General features: G+C 42.7%; 1 protein-coding gene across 7 annotated transcripts in view; it reads right to left on the bottom strand.

The window, feature by feature from the left end:
- The window catches only part of ca9 (carbonic anhydrase IX), a 98,377-nt gene that overhangs the window by 25,772 nt on the left and 51,602 nt on the right, over nucleotides 1-21,003 (bottom strand). For 3 of the 7 annotated variants that reach the window (XM_059649030.1, XM_059649039.1, XM_048535312.1), the window contains 3 exons: nucleotides 17,356-17,513; nucleotides 11,989-12,118; nucleotides 2,732-2,776 (listed from right to left, as the gene is read on the bottom strand). In XM_059649030.1, the coding sequence (XP_059505013.1) occupies nucleotides 2,732-2,776; nucleotides 11,989-12,118; nucleotides 17,356-17,513 (333 nt within the window). Of the gene's footprint in view, nucleotides 1-2,731; nucleotides 2,777-5,285; nucleotides 9,105-11,988; nucleotides 12,119-17,355; nucleotides 17,514-21,003 lie in introns of those variants that run through there. The other 4 variants (XM_048535365.1, XM_059649035.1, XM_048535339.1 and 1 more) reach the window with 2 other exon arrangements.

The following is a 21,003-nucleotide window of genomic DNA, read 5'->3' as shown; positions in this document are numbered from 1 at the left end:
GATGGACATGTCATCAAGAGAATGGGAGGGGGAGTGGAAATGGTTTGCGACTGGGAGGTGCAGTTGTTTGTTGCGGACTGAGCGGAGGTGTTCTGCAAAGCGGTCCCCAAGCCTCCGCTTGGTTTCCCCAATGTAGAGAAAGCCGCACCGGGTACAGTGGATGCAGTATACCACATTGGCAGATGTGCAGGTGAACCTCTGCTTAATGTGGAATGTCATCTAGTTCTTTAAGGACCGCAACTTCCCCCCCACGGTGATTGAGAACGCCCTTGACCGCGTCTCCCGCATTTCCCGCGACACATCCCTCACACCCCGCCCCCGCCACAACCGCCCCAAGAGGATCCCCCTCGTTCTCACACACCACCCTACCAACCTCCGGATACAACGCATTATCCTCCGACACTTCCGCCATTTACAATCCGACCCCACCACCCAAGACATTTTTCCATCCCCACCCCTGTCTGCTTTCCGGAGAGACCACTCTCTCCGTGACTCCCTTGTTCGCTCCACACTGCCCTCCAACCCCACCACACCCGGCACCTTCCCCTGCAACCGCAGGAAATGCTACACTTGTCCCCACACCTCCTCCCTCACCCCCATCCCAGGCCCCAAGATGACATTCCACATTAAGCAGAGGTTCACCTGCACATCTGCCAATGTGGTATACTGCATCCACTGTACCCGGTGCGGCTTTCTCTACATTGGGGAAACCAAGCGGAGGCTTGGGGACCGCTTTGCAGAACACCTCCGCTCAGTCCGCAACAAACAACTGCACCTCCCAGTCGCAAACCATTTCCACTCCCCCTCCCATTCTCTTGATGACATGTCCATCATGGGCCTCCTGCACTGCCACAATGATGCCACCCGAAGGTTGCAGGAACAGCAACTCATATTCCGCCTGGGAACCCTGCAGCCATATGGTATCAATGTGGACTTCACCAGTTTCAAAATCTCCCCTTCCCCCACTGCATCCCTAAACCAGCCCAGTTCATCCCCTCCCCCCACTGCACCACACAACCAGCCCAGCTCTTCCCCCCCACCCACTGCATCCCAAAACCAGTCCAACCTGTCTCTGCCTCCCTAACCGGTTCTTCCTCTCACCCATCCCTTCCTCCCACCCCCAGCCGCACCCCCAGCTACCTACTAACCTCATCCCACCTCCTTGACCTGTCCGTCTTCCCTGGACTGACCTATCCCCTCCCTACCTCCCCACCTACACCCTCTCCACCTATCTTCTTTGCTCTCCATCTTCGGTCCGCCTCCCCCTCTCTCCCTATTTATTCCAGTTCCCTCCCCCCATCCCCCTCTCTGATGAAGGGTCTAGGCCCGAAACGTCAGCTTTTGTGCTCCTGGGATGCTGCTTGGCCTGCTGTGTTCATCCAGCCTCACATTTTATTATCTTGGAGTCTCCAGCATCTGCAGTTCCCATTATCTCTCCTGAGATCATTAGCAGAGTTTCTGTATTAATAGTCTTGTGAAAATACGCCGTAGCCATTGGCTCCCCTTGTGACAATCTGTCAATTCGATTTTCCCAATCTATTAGAAGATTAAAAGTCACCCATGATTAATGCGCTGCCTTTTGTTTAGGAAAAAAAGGGCCCTCATTATCTTCTAATTTATTATCTATCCTATGCAACAGCTACAGTTAGGCTATTGTATCTCCCACCAGTGTCTTCTTCCCCTTTTTATTTTAATAAAATAGCTGTTTTCTAACAATTCTAATGTTTTATACAAATAAACAACATTTTGTCAAAAGTCAAAACAATAAGTTGATGTTATTATTCGAAAGGCGGCACATATCTTGCAATCTCACACATCCTTGTAGATCCTCACTGTTTTCCTTCTAAAACATATTGCTGTATAATTCTTTATTATTTTCCTGCCTGGGAAGTTATTCTCACAGATCCCACTTCAAAACTGGAACCCTGGGCAGCTGAGTGGATTCATGCTGTTCTATTGGACTTTGCTCAAGGAGCACATTTTTCTCAAAAATATGTTCCCAGTCAGCAAAGGGCATGCAAAGTGACATCAGGATTCCAGTTCGGTTAAACTCAGTGAACGTTTTTTAAAAAAAAAGAAATAGAAGTTTGACCTCCGGTCATCTTGAAGCTAACAAACATGAAGTGACAGGTGGAAGATGAGAAACAGACGTAACAGAGCAGAACAAAAACAACTTTTTTTAAAAACAGAATAGCTCACGTGTGGAATGAACTTCTAGAGGAAGTAGTGGATACAGGTACAGTTAAAATGTTTAAAAGACATTTAGATAAATTCATGAATGGAAAATGTTTGGAGGGATATGGCCACATGGCAGAACTTGTTCAGTTTGAGATTATGGTCTGCATGGCCTGGTTGGTCTGACGGGTCTGTTTCTGTGCTGATGGAGTTTGTCTCTCTTGATTACTCTACAAATTGACAGTAGCCAGCTTTAAAAATCTGCTTGCTTTACTTCAGAGCTGATTGGAGGTGTGAAACAAAATGGCCACGATGATATTGGATTGCAATGCATCTTTCTTAGAGATAAGAAGGTGCAGAGCTGGATGAACACAGCAGGCCAAGCAGCATCATAGGAGCAGAAAAGCTGACGTTTCGGGCCTAGACCATTCTCGGAAACATCTTTCTTACAGGTTATGTTAACACAAAATAGCTCCCAGAAAAAAGATCCAAGGGATGCACATTTTAAGTAGAACAATTTCTGTTCGCCTGACCCATAAATCAAGAAATTACCTACCTGAATTGTCAGTTCCATCAGATTCAGAAAAACCAGCTTTCGGAACTGTGGATGCAAGATACTGCATTATTCAAAATGCTGGATGGGTCTCCCAAATTTTGTGCTGGATTAGTAAATTCTGATCAAGTAGGCTGAATATGCAATCCAAAAAACATTCATAATGTCATTAATCACCAATTTTTTTTAAGCGCAGGCTGGTTATTGACGTGTTTTCTTTTGATTAAGTATTAGCTGAGTCTTCAGGGCCTATAATCAACCAGTTAAAATAATTGAAGCAAACTTGGAGAATGGTAGAAGATTTGCATTTTAACTTTATGACCCCCATGCATTTGACTTAAAACATAAATTTAATAAAGATGAATTTCTCTATCACAGTCGAGACTGTCCGGAATGGAATTTAGAAAGCATGAAACAAAAAAGTCAATTGACCCTTTCCAAAAGACCACAACAAACACATTCTGGTGTTTTTGGCTCCAGCTTTGTACTGGTTCTAGGACAGGTAGTGGTACAAGATAAACTGGAAGAATTGATAAAGCCACGATGGAGATTTTGTGCCTGAAGTGATGGTGGTCACAAATTTACTAATCCAAATAAACTTGGAAACATTAAAATTGGTCAGCAAGTGTGAAACTAGGGGCTAAATTTTCCAGACGTGGTAGAATCTCAGTAAGTCACATGGAGATGGGAAGATGGTGAATTTAATGAAATGCGTGTCAGTAAAAGGTGAGGCCAGACAGGCATCAGGTACCAGCCCAAACAGGTATTAGAGGGTTTACCTGGGGGTATATTGATGACACTATTGTGATTTCCCTGATGGTGATGGGTTCCCTGGTGAAGCTGGAGTCCTGCAGGATACTGGAGCTCAGTGTCAGTGGAGGGGCCTAGCCTGGCCTCCATTAAATCCAATCCCACCATCCCAGTATGGCAGGAGTCAATGGCACAAAGCTGCAGTCACAGGCTCTCCTTTGGGGGGGGGGGTGGAAAACATACTTCCCCATATAATAATCTGTGCTTACAGCAACTGTTGGCAGTGCCCAGGAGCTGCTCTTGGCAGTAGTGAGCTTCTGCTTGTGGATGCTCACAGTGTTTGCACCTTTGCACGGTCAGACTGCTTTGTGGTGATTTCATGCTGCTCTGACCTCCCACCATATAGCCGTCCCATTAGACTAATTGTGGTTCTGAAAGTGTTGGGCTGGTGTGACACTTTCAAGATCACATTGCCCCTGGAACTTTGCCCATTTAGTCCATTGCGTTCTGAAGACATGTCATATCAGACTTGAAACATTTACTGTATTTCTCTCCAGAGATGCTGCTAAATTTCTCCAGCATTCTGCATTTGTTGCCCATTTAACAAGTTTAAAATCAGTTTTCTGTTGCTGCCAGTCTGACTAACGTCACTGCACATAAATCTGCTGCATGGGACATATTAATAAGCTTGCATCCAGGACTGCCGCATAGAGCAGAGCCAGTGGGCATGGAGCGAAGTTCACCATTGCTAACCTTATAACAGGTATCACCAAAGAGTAATGTCCCAGATGAGATCCTAATCTTTACTTCTTGTGGCTAGTCAGACTTTTTAAAACAATGGTGCACAGTTTGAGAGCAGAAAGTATCAAAAACTCAAAAAAATTGCATTATTTGCTAATGTTCTTTGCTCTTTTTCTATATTTAATCAAAGTTAGTCCTTGACGTGGATCCACATGTATTTGGCATTATTGCTGCCCTGCCTAGCATTGAACAACTTACAATGCTGATTGTGTAAAAACTGCACTAAAAATCATGTTGGAAAGCAGAAAATGAATGTGTTTAAGCCTGCCCGAGCCCATTTACACCAGAAAGCCATCATGATCCTACCAGCTGTGACTTCTACTTTGACTTTTAGCTTCCACCCAAAACCAAAATAGGGCCTTCCTGGAATACAGCGATGCAGAAATCAGTTAGGTACCAATTAAATTTAACTCCAACGTGAGCAGACAGCTTTCCCACCAGGTGAACACCGGCCATAACCTGCTGGAAGATAGGAAAGGCTTCCAAAGTAGTATGGTCTGGGCTTTGCTTGATGAACCGAAGGTGTAAGAGTGGTTCCCTAGTACTCACAACAAGTTTGGGTGTCTCCTATCCTGGACATTCCATTCCTTTCCGAGACCCATTCATGCAGATCCCTACCACCCCACTAACTTCGTCTCCAAAGCTTTTAAGGGACTGCCAACTCCAGTAAATTTTCTAACAGGGAATCAAGTGGCACCCTGTTAATGAAGCATGGCCTGTTAAATGTTTGGGAGCTTCCTTCACAATGGATGGGCAATACATTTTCCAGTGGACTGTGCCAAATCACTCAATGAGACTCAAAATGTACCCCAATGTTCTCGCTCTCCTCTTCAATAGTAATTTTGGAAGTGACTGAACTGCACTGCACTGTGTTATGCGAGAGGAGAATGGAAAATAAAATAAAAAACACCAGGTAAAGACCACTGTGCCTGACACAGAAACACTGACAATTTTTATCATTGATAAAATCTGTTTATTTGATTTTAATAAAAAGAATATAGCCCCCTCCCCCAAGACAGCGGTTATAAGAATTGTACTTTTGAGTGACATTTTAAATTCTTGTTGTGATAATTTGAATACATGTTACCTCAGGGGTTATAAATATATTCCAAAATATACTAAAACAAAATGGTGTAAATAAAATCTCACAGCAAGTTTTAAAACTAAATGGGGATGAATGGTCATCTTCAAATTTAATTATAAACATTTTTAAAGTGCAGGTTACTATCAATAGTTTAAAAGCCAACCTGCTTAAAAATTTTATAATTGCATTTCAAAATTCTAACCAAACCAAACAAAGGCATTGAACAAGTCTGTTAGTTGCTTTCCTCTCTAGAATCTATCAATTTTAAGAACAATAATTTACTGAGACACAGTAGCTGTAATGATCATATACAGTACATGCAATGTGTAGCGCATTTTCAAGGTGAATAGCCTATTATAAATCATAGCATAAAACTGTAACAGTGAATCATTTTGAAACTTGTTTAATTATACAGGCACTAAATAAATAGGGTGTGGGATGGACAACGTGGCCGTGAAATTTTCAACTGTTGTGAGCGAAAATGTGACAGCTGGAAAAAGGCCTGGAACATTTCAAGGAGTCTCAAAGATACATTCATTTTCTACTCTCATTTAAGTGTCAGTTATGACTTTGTTCGACACCTTTTCCTGGTCAAAAGATCCCATCTGTATAGGACTGTGAATAGGAAGTTTTCTCTGAACATTCTGCAGTTTAGAAATTGTAGAGTTACAACTAGACTGGTTCAATTCATCATAGTCAGTGCTGCATTTTGCCAGATATGCTTCAGCACTTAACATTAATGCTGGAGACAACGCAGCTTCGTTTTAGTGTAAATTATATCATTTTTGCCTAGTTGCAGAAGCCCCATCCCTGTCTGGTTCAACTCCCTAGTGGAGATGGAGGAACCTACTGACATGCCAGTAATCTCTAGGCAAGAATACAGTAACAGAGGATATCTGTCCAACCACTGGGGGTCACTGTGTTTTCCTTGAGGAGAGAGGCAGATAAGAGCATTTCTGGATCTAGAATGCCTTGTTCTTGGAATATCTAGTGTAAATGTCCAAAAACATCGGACCTAATTTCATCTCAGAGTGCTCATGGAAATGGCTTATTAAAATGTTGGCAGTGTGCAAATACACAGAGTACCACATGATGATTTTGGAAAGCATGTTTGTCCAGCCAGCAGAGACATTTCTCAAAACCAAGGGTCTCACTGAGTGTTGAATGTCAGGTGTTAATCAGGCTCTGATTCTAATTTAACAGTGCATCAGCCTTGCACAGGGAATGTCATGCCTTAACAATCTGATTGTATTCTTTAAGGAAGTGACAAGGAGAATCAATGAGAGTTCTATTGTCAAATACCTTAGTAAAATCCATGTAGACAAGGTCCCACATGACAGATTGGTCAAAAACAAAAACCCCTGGGATATAGGGCAATATGTTGTGTTGGATCCAAAGTTGGCTTAAGTTGGAAACAAAGGGTAATGACTGATGGCTGACCTTCTAAAGAGAAAGCTGGTTCAAGTGGTGTTTTGCAGGGCTAGGTGTTGGGACCCTGGCTGTTTGTTTGATACGTTTATATGGATTGCATGTGGGAGCGGGGGGGCAAAATTGGGAAAGTTGTCAAGGACAGCTGTAAGCTCCAAAATGAAATAAATGGGGTGGAGTGGACAGGAAAGTGGCAGATGGAATTCAACTCTGATGATTAAGCGAGGTCACGAAGTAAAAGGGAATACATAGAAAACAGAAATATACTGAGAGGAGTAGATAAAGTGAGAATTCTTGGCATGCAAGAGCACAGGTCACTAACAGATAGCAGTACAGGTAGATAAAGTTGTAAAGGCAGCATATGGAATGCTCTCCTTCCTTGGCAGAGGTATAGAAAACTGATGAAACTGTTTAAGACACTGGTGAGAACATAACTGGAGTATTGTGTGCAGTTTTGGTTACCATATCACAGAAGGAACAAAATTGTTCAGGAGATAACACAGCAGATTCACTCGAATGTTGCCAGGGCTGGAGAACTGTAGCAATGATGACAGATTAGAGAGGTTGGAGTCGCTTTCATCGGAACAGAAAAGGCTGAAGAATGACATTGTTGAGGAATACAAAATTGTGAAGAGTAGAGAGAACAGATAGGAGCAGCCTTTATCTCCTGGCAGAGAGTTTTGCCCAGGGGTCAAAGATTCAAACTAAATGGCAGAAGGATTAGAGGGGACAGGAGGAAAGTGTTTTTACACAGAGGGTGGTGGGTATCTGGAATTCACTTCCTGAGTTGGTGGTAGAGGCAGAGATCCTCAAAAAGTAGCTAGATCTGCACATTAAGTGTTGTAACTGCAGGGCTATGGGCTGTGTGCAAAAAGGTGGGCTGAGAAAGGGCATCTGGGTGTCTTTGGGTTAGCATAGACAAGACAGGCCAATGGCCGCCTTCTGTGCTGTATCATTTTTATGGTTCTATGGTCTGGTGTAACTGGCACTAGGTTTGCCATGAAGGGCCAGGAAGGCATGTATAATTTCTTTATGGCTACAGGCAACCAAGTATGGAGGGATATACTGGAGTGATACAAAAGGAAAGCAAAAGAAATTTCCTGTAAACGATGATGAAAAAAATCCCAAAAAACCTGGCAAATGCTGTATGAGCAGGTAATAATTAAACTAACAAAATCGATGCAGCGTCACTTTTTCCTTTCATGGTTAGGAGCTAGGGCAAAATGCATGGGTTGGGAGTTTACTCAGTCTGTTGCCTCAGTATATAAATCAGGCAACACACCCTGCTATTTCAAGTTGAAGGTCAGGTTCCTTATAAGCACTATAAAAATTATAGATTCTGAGTCATAGGTTTGTAAAGGAATCAATGGGTCATTCTCATTTATACCTTAAGTGGTGTTCGTAAGTCAAGGATTTTCAGGGTGTGGAAATAATATTGTGCCTTAATATGGAAAGGAAAGGTTGCTACTCATCTCATGTACTGTAAAAAGTGTATTTTCCCTCTATTTTGCTATTTCTTGTGAATTATTTAGATGACTGCAAGTCACTGTTTTGTCAAAGTGTCGTTTTGAGCAGTACTTAGAAGTTTAACTGTAAACTTATCAATTCTCCTCTACTACTGCTGCTATAAATCAATGAAGTTATCATTTTTAGCTACTGATTGAGCAATGGCAGTATTACTAATTGTCTATAACGTATTAAAAATGAAAAGTGGCCAGTGACTAAACTGAAGTTACTCTCAGCTATAAAACAGTAGAAACAGTCACATTGATACTCAGATTAAGAGGCATTAACCAGCATTCCATAAATGGGCTAATTTTAAACTGTGTTAAGAGTCTCCTCCTGGCTGTAACCATTGTATGATTCATTATTATGAACTCATGGTCCAAGGGAAACTAGTGGCTTAAATCAGAGGGGCCTTGTGAGCAAAGTCCAGTTCTTGGTTGAAAACCAGCTGAACTCAACCACAACGATAAACAAGATGCTATAATTAGTTTCATTGGCCCTGAGATCAGGAAGGAAAATCTAGCCAGGCTTTCAGGCCAGAATTCTGAACTTTATCCTGAGGCCCTGCCCAGCCAACTAAAATAGTAGCTGCATATAACTACACCTGAGATAATTTGGCTGTGAAATCCTCTGGGACAAATCAAAAAATGTCATTATCTTTTATAGGGAATTAAATGCTGATATTTGTCAAAGTTAGTGAAAAGGGGTCCTTCCTCATTTAAGCAAGGAAGCACCATGAATACTTCAGCCTTCGAAGAGCACTTGCTTTTTCTTATGAGAACTTGGAGTTCCGCCCGTTGGTAACTTCTGGAGAGCAAGAGATGAAACTGCAATAATATTAAGTTCCAATCCAATCAGTGTCAAAACTCATGAAACAACGAAAAGAGGCCTCATGTCTCATATAGCAGGCCACAGTGAAGGGGAGAGGGCTGTATTTGGATCAGTGGCATCTGAGCACATACGTGCCTAAAAACGCATGGCGCCAACTGATGAAAAGACATGCAAGTATTTAATGCTTATTTCATACTTGCGGCTGCTGGCCTAGTCTTCTTTATTAGGTACCATGTTTTAGGTTGTTTCTACGTAGAAATTTGTTTGACTGACTGTGCACGACATTGTTTCCTCAGTTACTGGATAAGATATAAAAGGGATATAGAGGATGGAAACAGACCTGTTGATTCATAAACATAATCCCAAATTAAACAAGTCCCACCTGCTTGCTCCTCCTGGCCCATGTCCCTTCAAAACTTTTCTATTCATGTACTTATCCAAATGTCTTTTAAATGTTGTAACTGTCCCGCTTCCACCATTTTCTCAAAGGTCATTCCACACATGAACCGCCCTCTAAAATATTTGCCTCATTTCTTTGTTTAAAAAAGAAATCTATCTCCTGTCACCTTAAAAATGGTGTCTTTGTCTTGAAATCCCCCATCCTAAAGGAAAAGACAAGTACCATTAACTCTACCTATACCTCTCTTCAGTTTGTGAACCGCTATCAGGTTGCCTCTCAAACTCCTACCTGCCAGTGAAAAAAAGAGCAAGCCTATCCAGCTGTTCTTTATAACTCACACCTTCCATACCCAGCAACATCCTAACAAACCTCTTCTTATGAACCCTCTCCTATTTGATAATATCCTTCCTATAACTAGGCAACCAGAACTAGACAGTATTCCAGAAAAAGCATCCCCAAAATGTGCTGTACAACCTCAACATAAATTCCCAACTCCTATACTCAAAAGGACTGAGCAATGAAGGCAAGCGCGCCAAACACCTTAACCACCCGGTCTTTATGTGACGCAAACTTCAAAGAATTATGTTACTGCACCCCTGGGTCCTTCTGTTCTATAACACTACCATTAGGTGTATAAAGCCATATGCTTGTTTGTTGTACCAAAATGCAATACCTCACATTTATGCAGACTGAACTCCATCTGCTATTTTTTAAACCTATTGACCCATTTGATCAAGATCCCTTCGTAATCTTGGAAAACCTTCTTCCCTGTCTACTGTGCCACCAATTTTGGTGTTGTCCATAAACTTACTAACCATGCCTCCTATACTCTCATCCAAAATCAGTTATATAAATGACAAGCAAAAGTCCCAAAACCAATCCCTATGGAACACTGCTGGTCACAGGCCTCCTGTCCGAAAAGCAACCCTCCACCATTATTTTCTGTCTCCAACTGTTAAGCCAATTATGTATCCAATTGGCAAGATCACCCTGAATCCCATGTGACTTCACTTTACTAATTAGCCTACCATGCAGAGCCTGGTCAAAGGCTTTACTAAAATCCAAATGAACAAACGATGTCTACTGCTCAACATCAGACTGTGAATGACTAACATGAGCATTCAAACAGAATTGAGATGTAAAATGATAAAATCTGAAAATGCCTAATATAACAACTACAAAGATAACTAGATTTGGCCAGCGTTGGTGGTGGTGGTTGTGGGGGGGGGAAGCTATGCTGGAATATGGTTGAGAGCTCATGCTCAGAGTGAAAAGATCAAATTAAGTTAAACTTTATCAAAGAAGAGGAGGCTGGAACATTCACCCAGATTGAGAAAGACAAATTCTGGGGAAAATCCTTACCTCACTGGTGACAGTGCCTTCTGGAGTTAATGTTTATAAAAACAAAACAAGAGAAATCAACTTGTAGGACCTAAGAATCATTTGTTTAAAAAAAAATTCAGTTGAGAGACATGGACATCACCAGCTGGCCAGCATTTAATTGCCCATCCCTAGGTGCCCTTGAGAAGCTGGTGGTGAGCTGCCTTCTTGAATCGCTGCAGTCCACCTGCTGTGGGTTGACCCACAATGCCATTAGGGAGGGAATTCCAGGATTTGGATCCAGTGACAGTGAAGGAATGGCGATATATTTTTAAGTCAGGATGGTGAGTGGCTTGGAGGGGAACTTGTAGGTAGTGGTGTTCCCATGTACCTACTGTCCTGCAATTACTTCAATTGGTTCTGGGAAAATTGAATACTATGTAAAGGATGTGGAGGAGAGTACACATGTAGGATAGGATTTTTGGTTGTGTTAAAAAGTGAAGAGTGAAAAGGGGAAAGTTCTGATCAATAGTTTAAAAAATATATAATGTTTAAGTGATTGCTACCGTAAAGTCTTAAAAATTAAATCTTGTCATGTCATCTTTTCAAACTGGAAGTTCAAATTTCTTTTTTTAAAAAAGGTGTTAAAAAAGATTCTTTTTGGGGATTGTTACAATTCTTTTAAAACAGTAACACAAGTACACAAACTACACCTATAACTTAATATGAAAATATAGGTTGCAAGGTTCAGAATTTCCTCACACAGTATATAATTGCAGAGGTGTTCAGATAAATACTCAACAAATACAATCCATTGATCCCTATTTTTCTCATTCTGTAATTGAGGCAAAAATGTTAATCAAAGAAGTGCTAGCCATTTAAGTCCACGTCTAAATTATTGGAGTCAGAACACATTCTCTCTTCCCCCCCGCCAACCCAGTCAGAAATAATTGTAAAACGGCAGTTAGGAGGAAATCCTTTGGGATTCTTTATCAGAAGTGACTAATTTCCATCTCATATTTTTCAGATCATACCTGAAACTAATGAGTAGGTTTCAACTGACCTGGAAATCTGAACTGAAAAGCAAATAAAAAGAGCTGAAAAGCACAAGATGTAATCATCAACTAGTTACTCATTTACCTATTCTTCGTGATGATGTTAGTGATGAAAAGGAAGCAAATACAATCCTTCTGTTGAGTGGCTGAACCTGCCTAAAATTCGAATCCAATGTGCGATGGCCAGTCTTTAAGCTGGTCTTCAATTTGTCCAGCTGAAGAAAGGACAGGGAAGACTTTCAGTAACCACTCAGATTAATTGACATAAAATTCATTGATTCGATAAAGATTTCAAATCAGCTATTACAATTATCCCTATAATTGTTCATAGGGAAACTTATGCAAAATGCTCCAATATCATAGTCTTTAAAATTTATAGAACAGAAAGAATACATTGTCTTATTATGGATTACACAGGGATCATTTTAACATCAAAAGGCAATTTAATTGCGGTCAGATGAGATAGAAATTTTAAAATCTCGAACCCAATCTCACCCATGTTCAACCACTTGAGTTTAATGAAGGCAGTACAGAGTTTCACATGTAAGCTTTAAACATTTTGTTCAAAGGATGTGAACATCACTGGCTAGGCCAGCATTTATTGCCTTTCCCCAGTTTGCCCTAGAGAAAATGGTAGTGAGCTGCCTGTGTGAACCACTGCAGCTGGGCCTAGGGACACACATGGGTGGTGTTTTTAGAAGGGAGTTTTACAGTACTATTTTTCAGGTGGTGGTCTGGCCGATCATCCACTTGGCATCTCTGGCTGAAGATGAATGCAAATGCTTCAGCCTTGTCTTTTGAACTGATGTGTTGGGCTCTCCCATGGTTGCAGGTGGAGCTTCCTCCTCCTGCTTTTCATCACTAGAGGTGGCAGGACAGTACAGCTTAAATCTGATGCATTGCTTGCAAGATTGCTTAGTCTTACCTATTGTATGCTAGTTCTGCTGAGAGGCCCTTTGTCATATCTTCACCAGGTTGAACGTATGCCTGCTGCTGACCCTCGGTTGTGCAGTAGGGGTATACATTCCGGGCCGTGAGTTGACCTGTTAAATTGCGGTTGAACATAATCTTTTGATAACCCACAGCTATCAGATGCCCAATTTTGAGTTGCTAGATCTGCTTGAAGTCAGTTCCATCTACCATGCTGATAGCACTACACAATATGTAGAGAAGAGTCCACAAGATGTTTGGCTATGGCCACCCTTGCCTACACTGTCATAGATAAACCACTTGATAATCTGCAGCACTCAGTGGTGAGAGCAAGTGAAATATGTTTTTGATGTTGTTTCCCTCATCAACTGCTGCAGACATGGTCCAGCTGCTATGTCCTTAAGGATGTGACCAGCTTTGCCAGTAGTGCTGCTGCTGAGCCACTCCTAATGGTGGACTGAAATCTCTCCCATCCAGGGTATTCTCTACGCCTTGTCACCCTCAGTGATTCATCCAATGTGGAGGAATTCTGATTAATCAGCTGAAGGAGAGTGGTAAGTAGCAATCAGTAGGAGGTCTCCTTGCCCAAATTTGACCTGGTGCTGTGAGATTTCATGGGATCCAGAGTCAAATGGTTGAAGACTCCCAGGGCAAAGCCCTCCCGATTGTAAACCATAGTGCCACCATCTCTGCTGGGGCTGATATACCCAAGAAAGGTCCTGTGGGTGGCGTGAGGGACATTGTTTAGAAAGTATAATTTAGTTGAGTCAGGTTGTTGCTTGACTAGTCTGAGAGAAAGCTATTTCAATTTTGGCACCAGCACCTATATGTTTGTATGGAGGATTTTGCAGGCATGGTAAGGCTATTTTTGCCAATGTCATTTCCAATACCTAGTTCAAATTTTGTCGCTTTCTTTAGACTTTGTAGTGGTTTGACCCAACTCAGGGCCTTCCCAAGCCATTTCAAATGGCAAATGGTATTTTTTCCAACACTTATTATTAAGCTAGTTTTATATTTTGGAGCCATGTCCTCAGAACATTGATCTGGGTTGCTGGATTGCTAGTTGCCATGGCCTCCCCACCCCTAGTAGTCGAAGGCGTATGGTGCAGTTTAGATAAATCCTTTTTTAGGACTGGCCAATTGAGTTTGAGTTTTTGGGCCCTTTGAGAAACTTGGCAGCTGATGGTAGGTGCCAGAGTCAGGGCACGGGATCAGGCCCTTAAGTCCAACTCGTCCACACTGAATAAGTTTCCCAAATTAAACTAATCCGTTTTCCTGTGATTGGTCCACAATCCTCTAAGCAATTCCTATTCATGTACCTGTCTAGATGTCTTTTAAAATGTTAAAAATGTACCTGCATTTACCACCTTCCCTGGCAGTTCATTCCACATATGAACCACTCAGAAAATTGCCCCTCAATCCCTTTTAAATCCTTCTCTCACATTAAAATTATACCCATTTTTCACATGGTGAGCGATTAGGGGATCATCACTATCCAAGAGAAGGGCGGCACCGTGGCTAGCACTGCTGCCTCACAGCACCAGGGACCCAGGTTTGATTCCACCCTCAGGTGACTGTCTGTGTGTGGAGCTTGCACATTCTCCCCACGTCTGCGTGGGTTTGCTTTGGTTTCCTCCCACAGTCCAAAGATGTGCGGGTTAGGTGGTTTGGCCGTGCTAAATTGCCCATCGTGTTCAGGGATGGGTGGATTAACTGGGTCATGCGCGATGCTCTGAGAGTTGAGAGGACTTGTTGGGCCAAACAGCCTGTTTCCACATGGTAGGGATTCTATGATAATGAACTAAAGATTTTTTTTCAGGCTAGGGGAGCGACATTAGCTGAATTGCTTTTGTACTGAGCTGAGGCAGACGTGATCAGCCAAATGGCCCCTTTGTGTTGTAACCTTCTAAGAATGATAATGCTGCAATGGCTCCTCCCTTCAGCATTTTAGACAGTGCTGGTGAGTCTAATTATTCTAAGTTTTCTTGAGAATTTGGCTCCAGTGGGGTCATGGGCTAGAATTCAGCCCTGGCGTTTGGATCATAACTTCTGCTTATTGGAAATAAGCATTTGTAATTGAGAAGATATCAATCCAGCTACAAATCCTATGGCTTAATTCCATAGCTCATCATTCTTGGGCCTATTGAGGCCTTTAAGAGGGCAATTAGTTTGCCTGTGAGAAATTTAATCCATCTCTGCTGCAACTTTTTAAGACAATGGGGAGATATGAAGCAAGATATATTCGCCCATCAGGAGGCTCACGCCCCCAGTTTATACCTCCTTCTAATCGTACACCCTCCACCCTGCCAGATCTCCAAACTGATCCCCTCATGCCACTCCATCATTGTGGCCTCCCAACAGGTCTGCCCAAAATTGCGCGAATCACTTAATCTTTTATCTTCTTTGCAATTTTGTTGTAGTCCCAGCAGTGACCACTGTGCTGTTTTGGCACTATTGGGCTTTCAAAGCCTTCCAGCCAATCAGACTGACTGGCAGCTGTCTAGGGCAGGACTTTGTTCCTTGTTGGGGGCACAAGGCCCATTTTGAGCCAATTAAGACTGCCACAAGTGTAGGCATTTTTAAACAGCCTGTTCAGAGATGTTATTACACATCTCTAGAGTAGGTGGGATTTGAACTTGGACCTCCACGTTCAGAGGTAGGGACACTGCTACTGCGCCATGAGAGCCACGTGTGAGAGAGATAATAGTGGGGCATCCAGATTACTGGGTACTGTAGTTGGTTTGCTCGCTGAGCTGATCTGTTAGTTCGGAGACATTTCATTGCCCTGTTGGGTAATGTCATCAACGCAGCCTCCGATGAAGCACTGTTTTTTTCCCCCTGGCTGTTATTTAAACTCTGGGCCCTGTTGGGGTTGATTATCTCATTTCCGGTTTTCCTACACAGTGGTGTATATGTAGAGTCTATTTCTATGTTTATTGATGGCCTTCTTGGTGGAGAACCAGACCGAGGAATTCTCATGCTTGTTTTTGCTTGGCCTGTTCCAGAATCCTGATACTGTCCCATTTGAACAGATGGTTCTCCTTATCTGTGCGAATGGAGATGAGTGAGTATTGGGTTGTCTTTTTGTTGCTGGTTGGTGTTCATGTAATCTTGTGGCCAGTTTCCTTCCTGTCCGTCCAATGTAATGTTTGCTGCAGTCCTTGCGTGGAATTTTGTATATCACATTGGTCTGTCTGTAGTGGGTAAAGCGTCTTTTGGTTCGAGTTAACAGTTGGCATAGGGTTGACATCGGTTTGTGTGCTACCCTGATGCCCAATGTCGTAGGAGTCTTGTAGTCAGTTCAGATGTGTCCTTGATGTATGGTAGCATGAGGAGTCTGTCAGGGTGTGCAGTAGTTGTTGTTTGTGTGATGCGCACCAGATTCCATGCTGGGACTGCGGCAAACATTACATTGGACAGGCAGGAAGAAAACTGGCCACAAGAATACATGAACACCAACCAGCAACAAAAAGACGTGACCGATACTCACTCGTCTCCATTCACACGGATAAGGAGAGCCACCTGTTCCAATGGGACAACACCAGGATCCTAGGATAGTCCAAACAGAGACAAGTGCAGGAATTCCTAGAGGTCTGGTTCTCCACCAAGAAGGCCCTTAAACACAGAACTAGACCTTGTACATACACCACTGCGAAGAAAAATTGGAAAGGAGGTAATCAAGTCCAATGGACCCCAGAGTTTAAATACTAGACAGTAAAACACAACACTGCTTCATTGGAGGCTGCACTGATGACGTTTCCCAGTGGGATAATGAAATGTCTGAACTAACGAGCCAGTTCGGTGAGCCAACCAAACACAATATCCACAAACCGAGCTACAGATCTACAAAAGACCTTAGAGATAACTGGTTGGCAATGACCCAACCAACTCTGAGGTTGTTGGAGGCTGATCTGTCTCCATGAAAAATCCACCCCATCATGGTGATTTGTCCCCAGCTTAAAACAACTGATAATTCAGCACAAGGTAGAGCTACATGGACATGCGTCAGCCCCAATTTTCTTCATCGGCCCAGACATTTTGTCTGGGTGAGAGGGCAGGCTGGATTAGGACCTGGTGACTTGAGGAAGACAGTCAGGTTGGTCTGGCAGGAAGTCTCAGGGCTTCAGTGCTGTGCTCAAAAGTTTAAGAATAAACATGAAAACATAAAACATTGCTCATGTTCACTCCCCCTCACCCGCCGATGCTATAGTTACATTAACATTACTTATTGCTAAATGAGAATTGTAAAAGAGAACTGTACAACATTGACAGATAATAAAGAAGAAAGCACATATTACTGAAGCAATAAGAAACGGGAGTAAGCTAATATGGTCCCTCAGTCTATTCCATGGTGACATTTTCAATCTGTAACCATTAGGCAGAAACCTGTATCAGATCCCTCAATGCATACCGTGCACATACTTTCCACTCATTATTACCCGAAGATAAGAGGCATTGGCTGACACTTTGACTTTTGTGCTATATTTCACTGTAAGCTAAACTGTGGTAGTTGCAGAAGTACCTGTACTTGAGAAATGAGGACGGTCTCGTTGAATACTGTCCAGGTAACTGTCTGAAAGCAGGGTGGTGTTGTCAAAGATCCATTATAGCGGAAAAAGCGGTATAGCTGACTGGGTAACAATGTGTTTATGTCAAAACCAGGAATTTTTATAGTAGCACCTACAATGGAATCAAAGCAAAAACAGTGGGTTTTGTGTAGAGAGCACCACTAGAAAAATCTAAATATCAGAAACTGTCAATAAAAATCTGAGAACAAATCAAAGATGAACATTTTATTACAGTAATTGCTTTAAGCACTTTAAAATGATTACTTCAACCTCAAAATTAATTCATGTTAAGAATGGTTATTAAGTTACTCAAATCAAATTAACTTAATCTGTTTGAAGAGATTCAAAATGCTATTTTAAATGAATGCCACCTCAGCCACATTTTAAAAAGTGAGAAATAAATCTGTAAAAAAGGGCTAAAAAGAAGTACACTACACTGGGCCAACGTCATTATATCTTTTATCCAAACCACGCTGTCTGGAATTGGAAAAACTTCAATTTTGTCTCCAATTTCCACCCTGCCCTCACTTTCACCTGGTCTAACTGACTCCTTCTATCCCTTCCTTGACATCTGTTTCCATTTCTGGGGATAGACTGGCCACTAATATCCACTATAAACCCACCGACTCCCACAGCTACCTGGGCTACACATCCTCACACCCTGCTTCCTATAAAGATCCCATTCCCTTCTCTCAGTTCCTCTGTCTCCGTCATGTTCAGAGGAGGCCAACTTCGACAAGGGAGCCTCCGAAATGTCCACCTTCTGCCTCGGAGGATTCTCCAGCTCCGTGGTCGACAGGGCCCTCAACCGGGTCCAATCCATCTCGCACATTTCTGCCCTCATCCCCTCGCTTCCCTCCTGCAACAGCAATAGGGTTCCCCTTTTCCTCACCTATCATCCCACCAGCATCCACATCTAGAAGATCATCAGATGCCATTTCTGCCACCTCCAGTGAGATGCCACCACCAGACACATTCCCCATTCTATCCCTTGTCCGCTTTCCGCAGACTGTTCCCTCCAGGACACCTTGGTCCACCCCCAACACCGCTCCCCCCCTCCCACCAACAGCCCTATGGCACCTTCCCCTGTAACCAGTGAAGCTGCAACACCTGCCCATTTACCTTCTCCCTCCCCAATATCCGAGGACCCAAATATACCTTCCAGGTGAAGCAACACCTCACCTGCACGTCCCAGAATCTAGTCGACTGCATTCACTACTCACAATATGGTCTCATCTACATTGGGGAAACAAAGCATAGGCTGGATGACTGCTTCGCAGAGCATCTACATTCTGCTTGCAAAGAAGACCCCGAACTACCATTGCCTGCCACTTTAACGTACCAACCTGTTCCCTGACCAACTGTCTGTCTCCAGCTTGCTGCAGTGTTCCAGCAAAGCTCAGCACAAGCCAGAAGAACACCATCCTGCAGCTCCCTGGACCCAATAGCAAGTTCAATCATTTTAGTGCCTAAGTTCTCCCATGTCCCAGCCCCCCATCCCACACACCAGGCCTTGTTGTTACCACAGCCTGCCATTACACACCCCCTATTGTTAGTCATTAACAGTCCCCATTAACAACTACTCACCCTCCCAGCCTATCGTTCACTCCCTACAAATTCCATTTGCCTTCTTAAATACCTGCTGCACCTGCAAACCAACATTTTTGTGATTCATGCACAAGGACACTCCAGTGCCTCTGTATTGCAGCATGTTGCAATTTTTTAAAAACCATTTAAATAATAATCCATTTTGCTGTGTCTCCTACCAAAATGGATGACCTCATATTTACAACATTGTACTCCATCTGCCAGACCTTTGCCACTCATTCTATCTATATCGTCTGCAAACTTTGTGTTCTCTGCACACTTATCTTCGCGTCATCTGAACTGACACACTACACATGGTACCCAGCTCCAAATTATTCATGTAAAATTGTAAACAATTACGTTGCCAACACCGAGCCCTGAGGCACATCACTAGCCACTGATCGTGAATCAGAAAGACACCCACTTATTTTCACTCTTTGCTTTTATGACACCAATACACAAGGAGAAATCAGAAAAATAATGAGCAAAAAAGTCTGGTTGGAAACAGCGTTAAGGAGCATCTTAAAGCAGCAGACAGGTCTATACAGACAATTCCAGATATCAGAGCTTTGCCAACTGAAGTATAGCTAATAACTGGCTCAACAGGTCACAATGAGAGGAGGGTGAATTTCCGAGGGTCACAGGTCTAATGGGGATTAATGGAGATAGGAAAGGTGGCATGGAAGGAATTGGCAACAAATTTGAGACTTAAAATTGAGGCATTTCTTAACCTGTCTAGATCTACAGGCATATGATTAAATGGAACTAGCTGCAATTTGGGACATGTGCAGCTGAGTTTGGATAATGTCAAATTTACTGAGGGTAAAACTTAGGCTGAGAGTGTCTATTGGAATTTTCATCTTTAGATGTGATGAGCGTACAGATGAGGGCTTGAGCAAATGAAATGAATTGAGAAGATCATAATAGAATCCCTACAATGTGGAAAGAGGCCATTTGGCCCACCTAGTCCAGTTACCCTCTGAACGGCATCCCACCCAGTCCCAACTTTCCTACCTATTCTAGTAACCCTAGATTTCCCACGGCTAACCCACCTAGCCTAAACAATCCCTGGATACTATGGTAATTTTAGCATGGCCAATCCACCTAGGCTTCACATCTTTGGACTGTGGGTGGAAACTAGAACATGCAGAGGCAATATGGAGAGAATGTGCAAACTCCATACAGACAGTTGCCCAAGGGTGGAATTGAACCTGGGTCCCTGCCAATGAGAAGCAATGGTGCTAAACACTGAGCCACCGTGCCACCTGAGACAAGGGTATAGTTGAGTGATGTTACAAAGGTGCAAATGGGTAGTCTCGATAGTGGTGTGGGTATTAGGCTAGATGATCATTTCAGTCAAACCTAATATGAAATGTTAGATCTGTATACTTTGCCTTTAAAGAAGTTCTTCTAATAAAGGACTCTAGAACTTAGGTGTTTATATACAATCTTGTGCATTTTCCTGTCAGTCTGCAAGCTGCACGCACAAACCAAGTGATTTCGCTGAACTTGTAATTTGTTTTAATGTCATAGATAAACTAATCCAGAGTTAGTCAATCCTTGATAAACATTGGATTCTTAGACCATTAACATAGCAGGAAACAGACTGATTCAGTCTCAGAATTGCCAAGGGGACAGATGGAGTCAATAGCTGTGGAAAAGTTTCTTTAGAGAACTGGAGGAAGTTTGGAAAACTGAAGATGATGGCTGATGATTTACAGATAATTGGGGAGGTTAGGAGTGGAAGTGGTGGTGGCATCAAACTAGGTGTACTTATAGAAACATAACCTGTTTTACGATGCTGTGATGGACAGCATGCAGCAGTGCTTGTAAATTTTGAATAGAATTATATTTAGCAGAAGTCTGAGTGGGAATTCTTCTCTGGGAATCAACAGAGCAAACAGCAAGCATCTGAACAAGGGAAAAAGAAACAGGTTGATCATTATGGAAACTCAATGCCCTTATCTGAAGAGTTTATGTGCACGTTAATGTGTTATCTGTCATATTATCACTGC

This window comes from Stegostoma tigrinum, chromosome 1 (genome assembly GCF_030684315.1).
Source record: "Stegostoma tigrinum isolate sSteTig4 chromosome 1, sSteTig4.hap1, whole genome shotgun sequence".
Classification (NCBI taxonomy): domain Eukaryota; kingdom Metazoa; phylum Chordata; class Chondrichthyes; order Orectolobiformes; family Stegostomatidae; genus Stegostoma; species Stegostoma tigrinum.
This window is presented reverse-complemented; position numbering and strand designations above follow the sequence as displayed.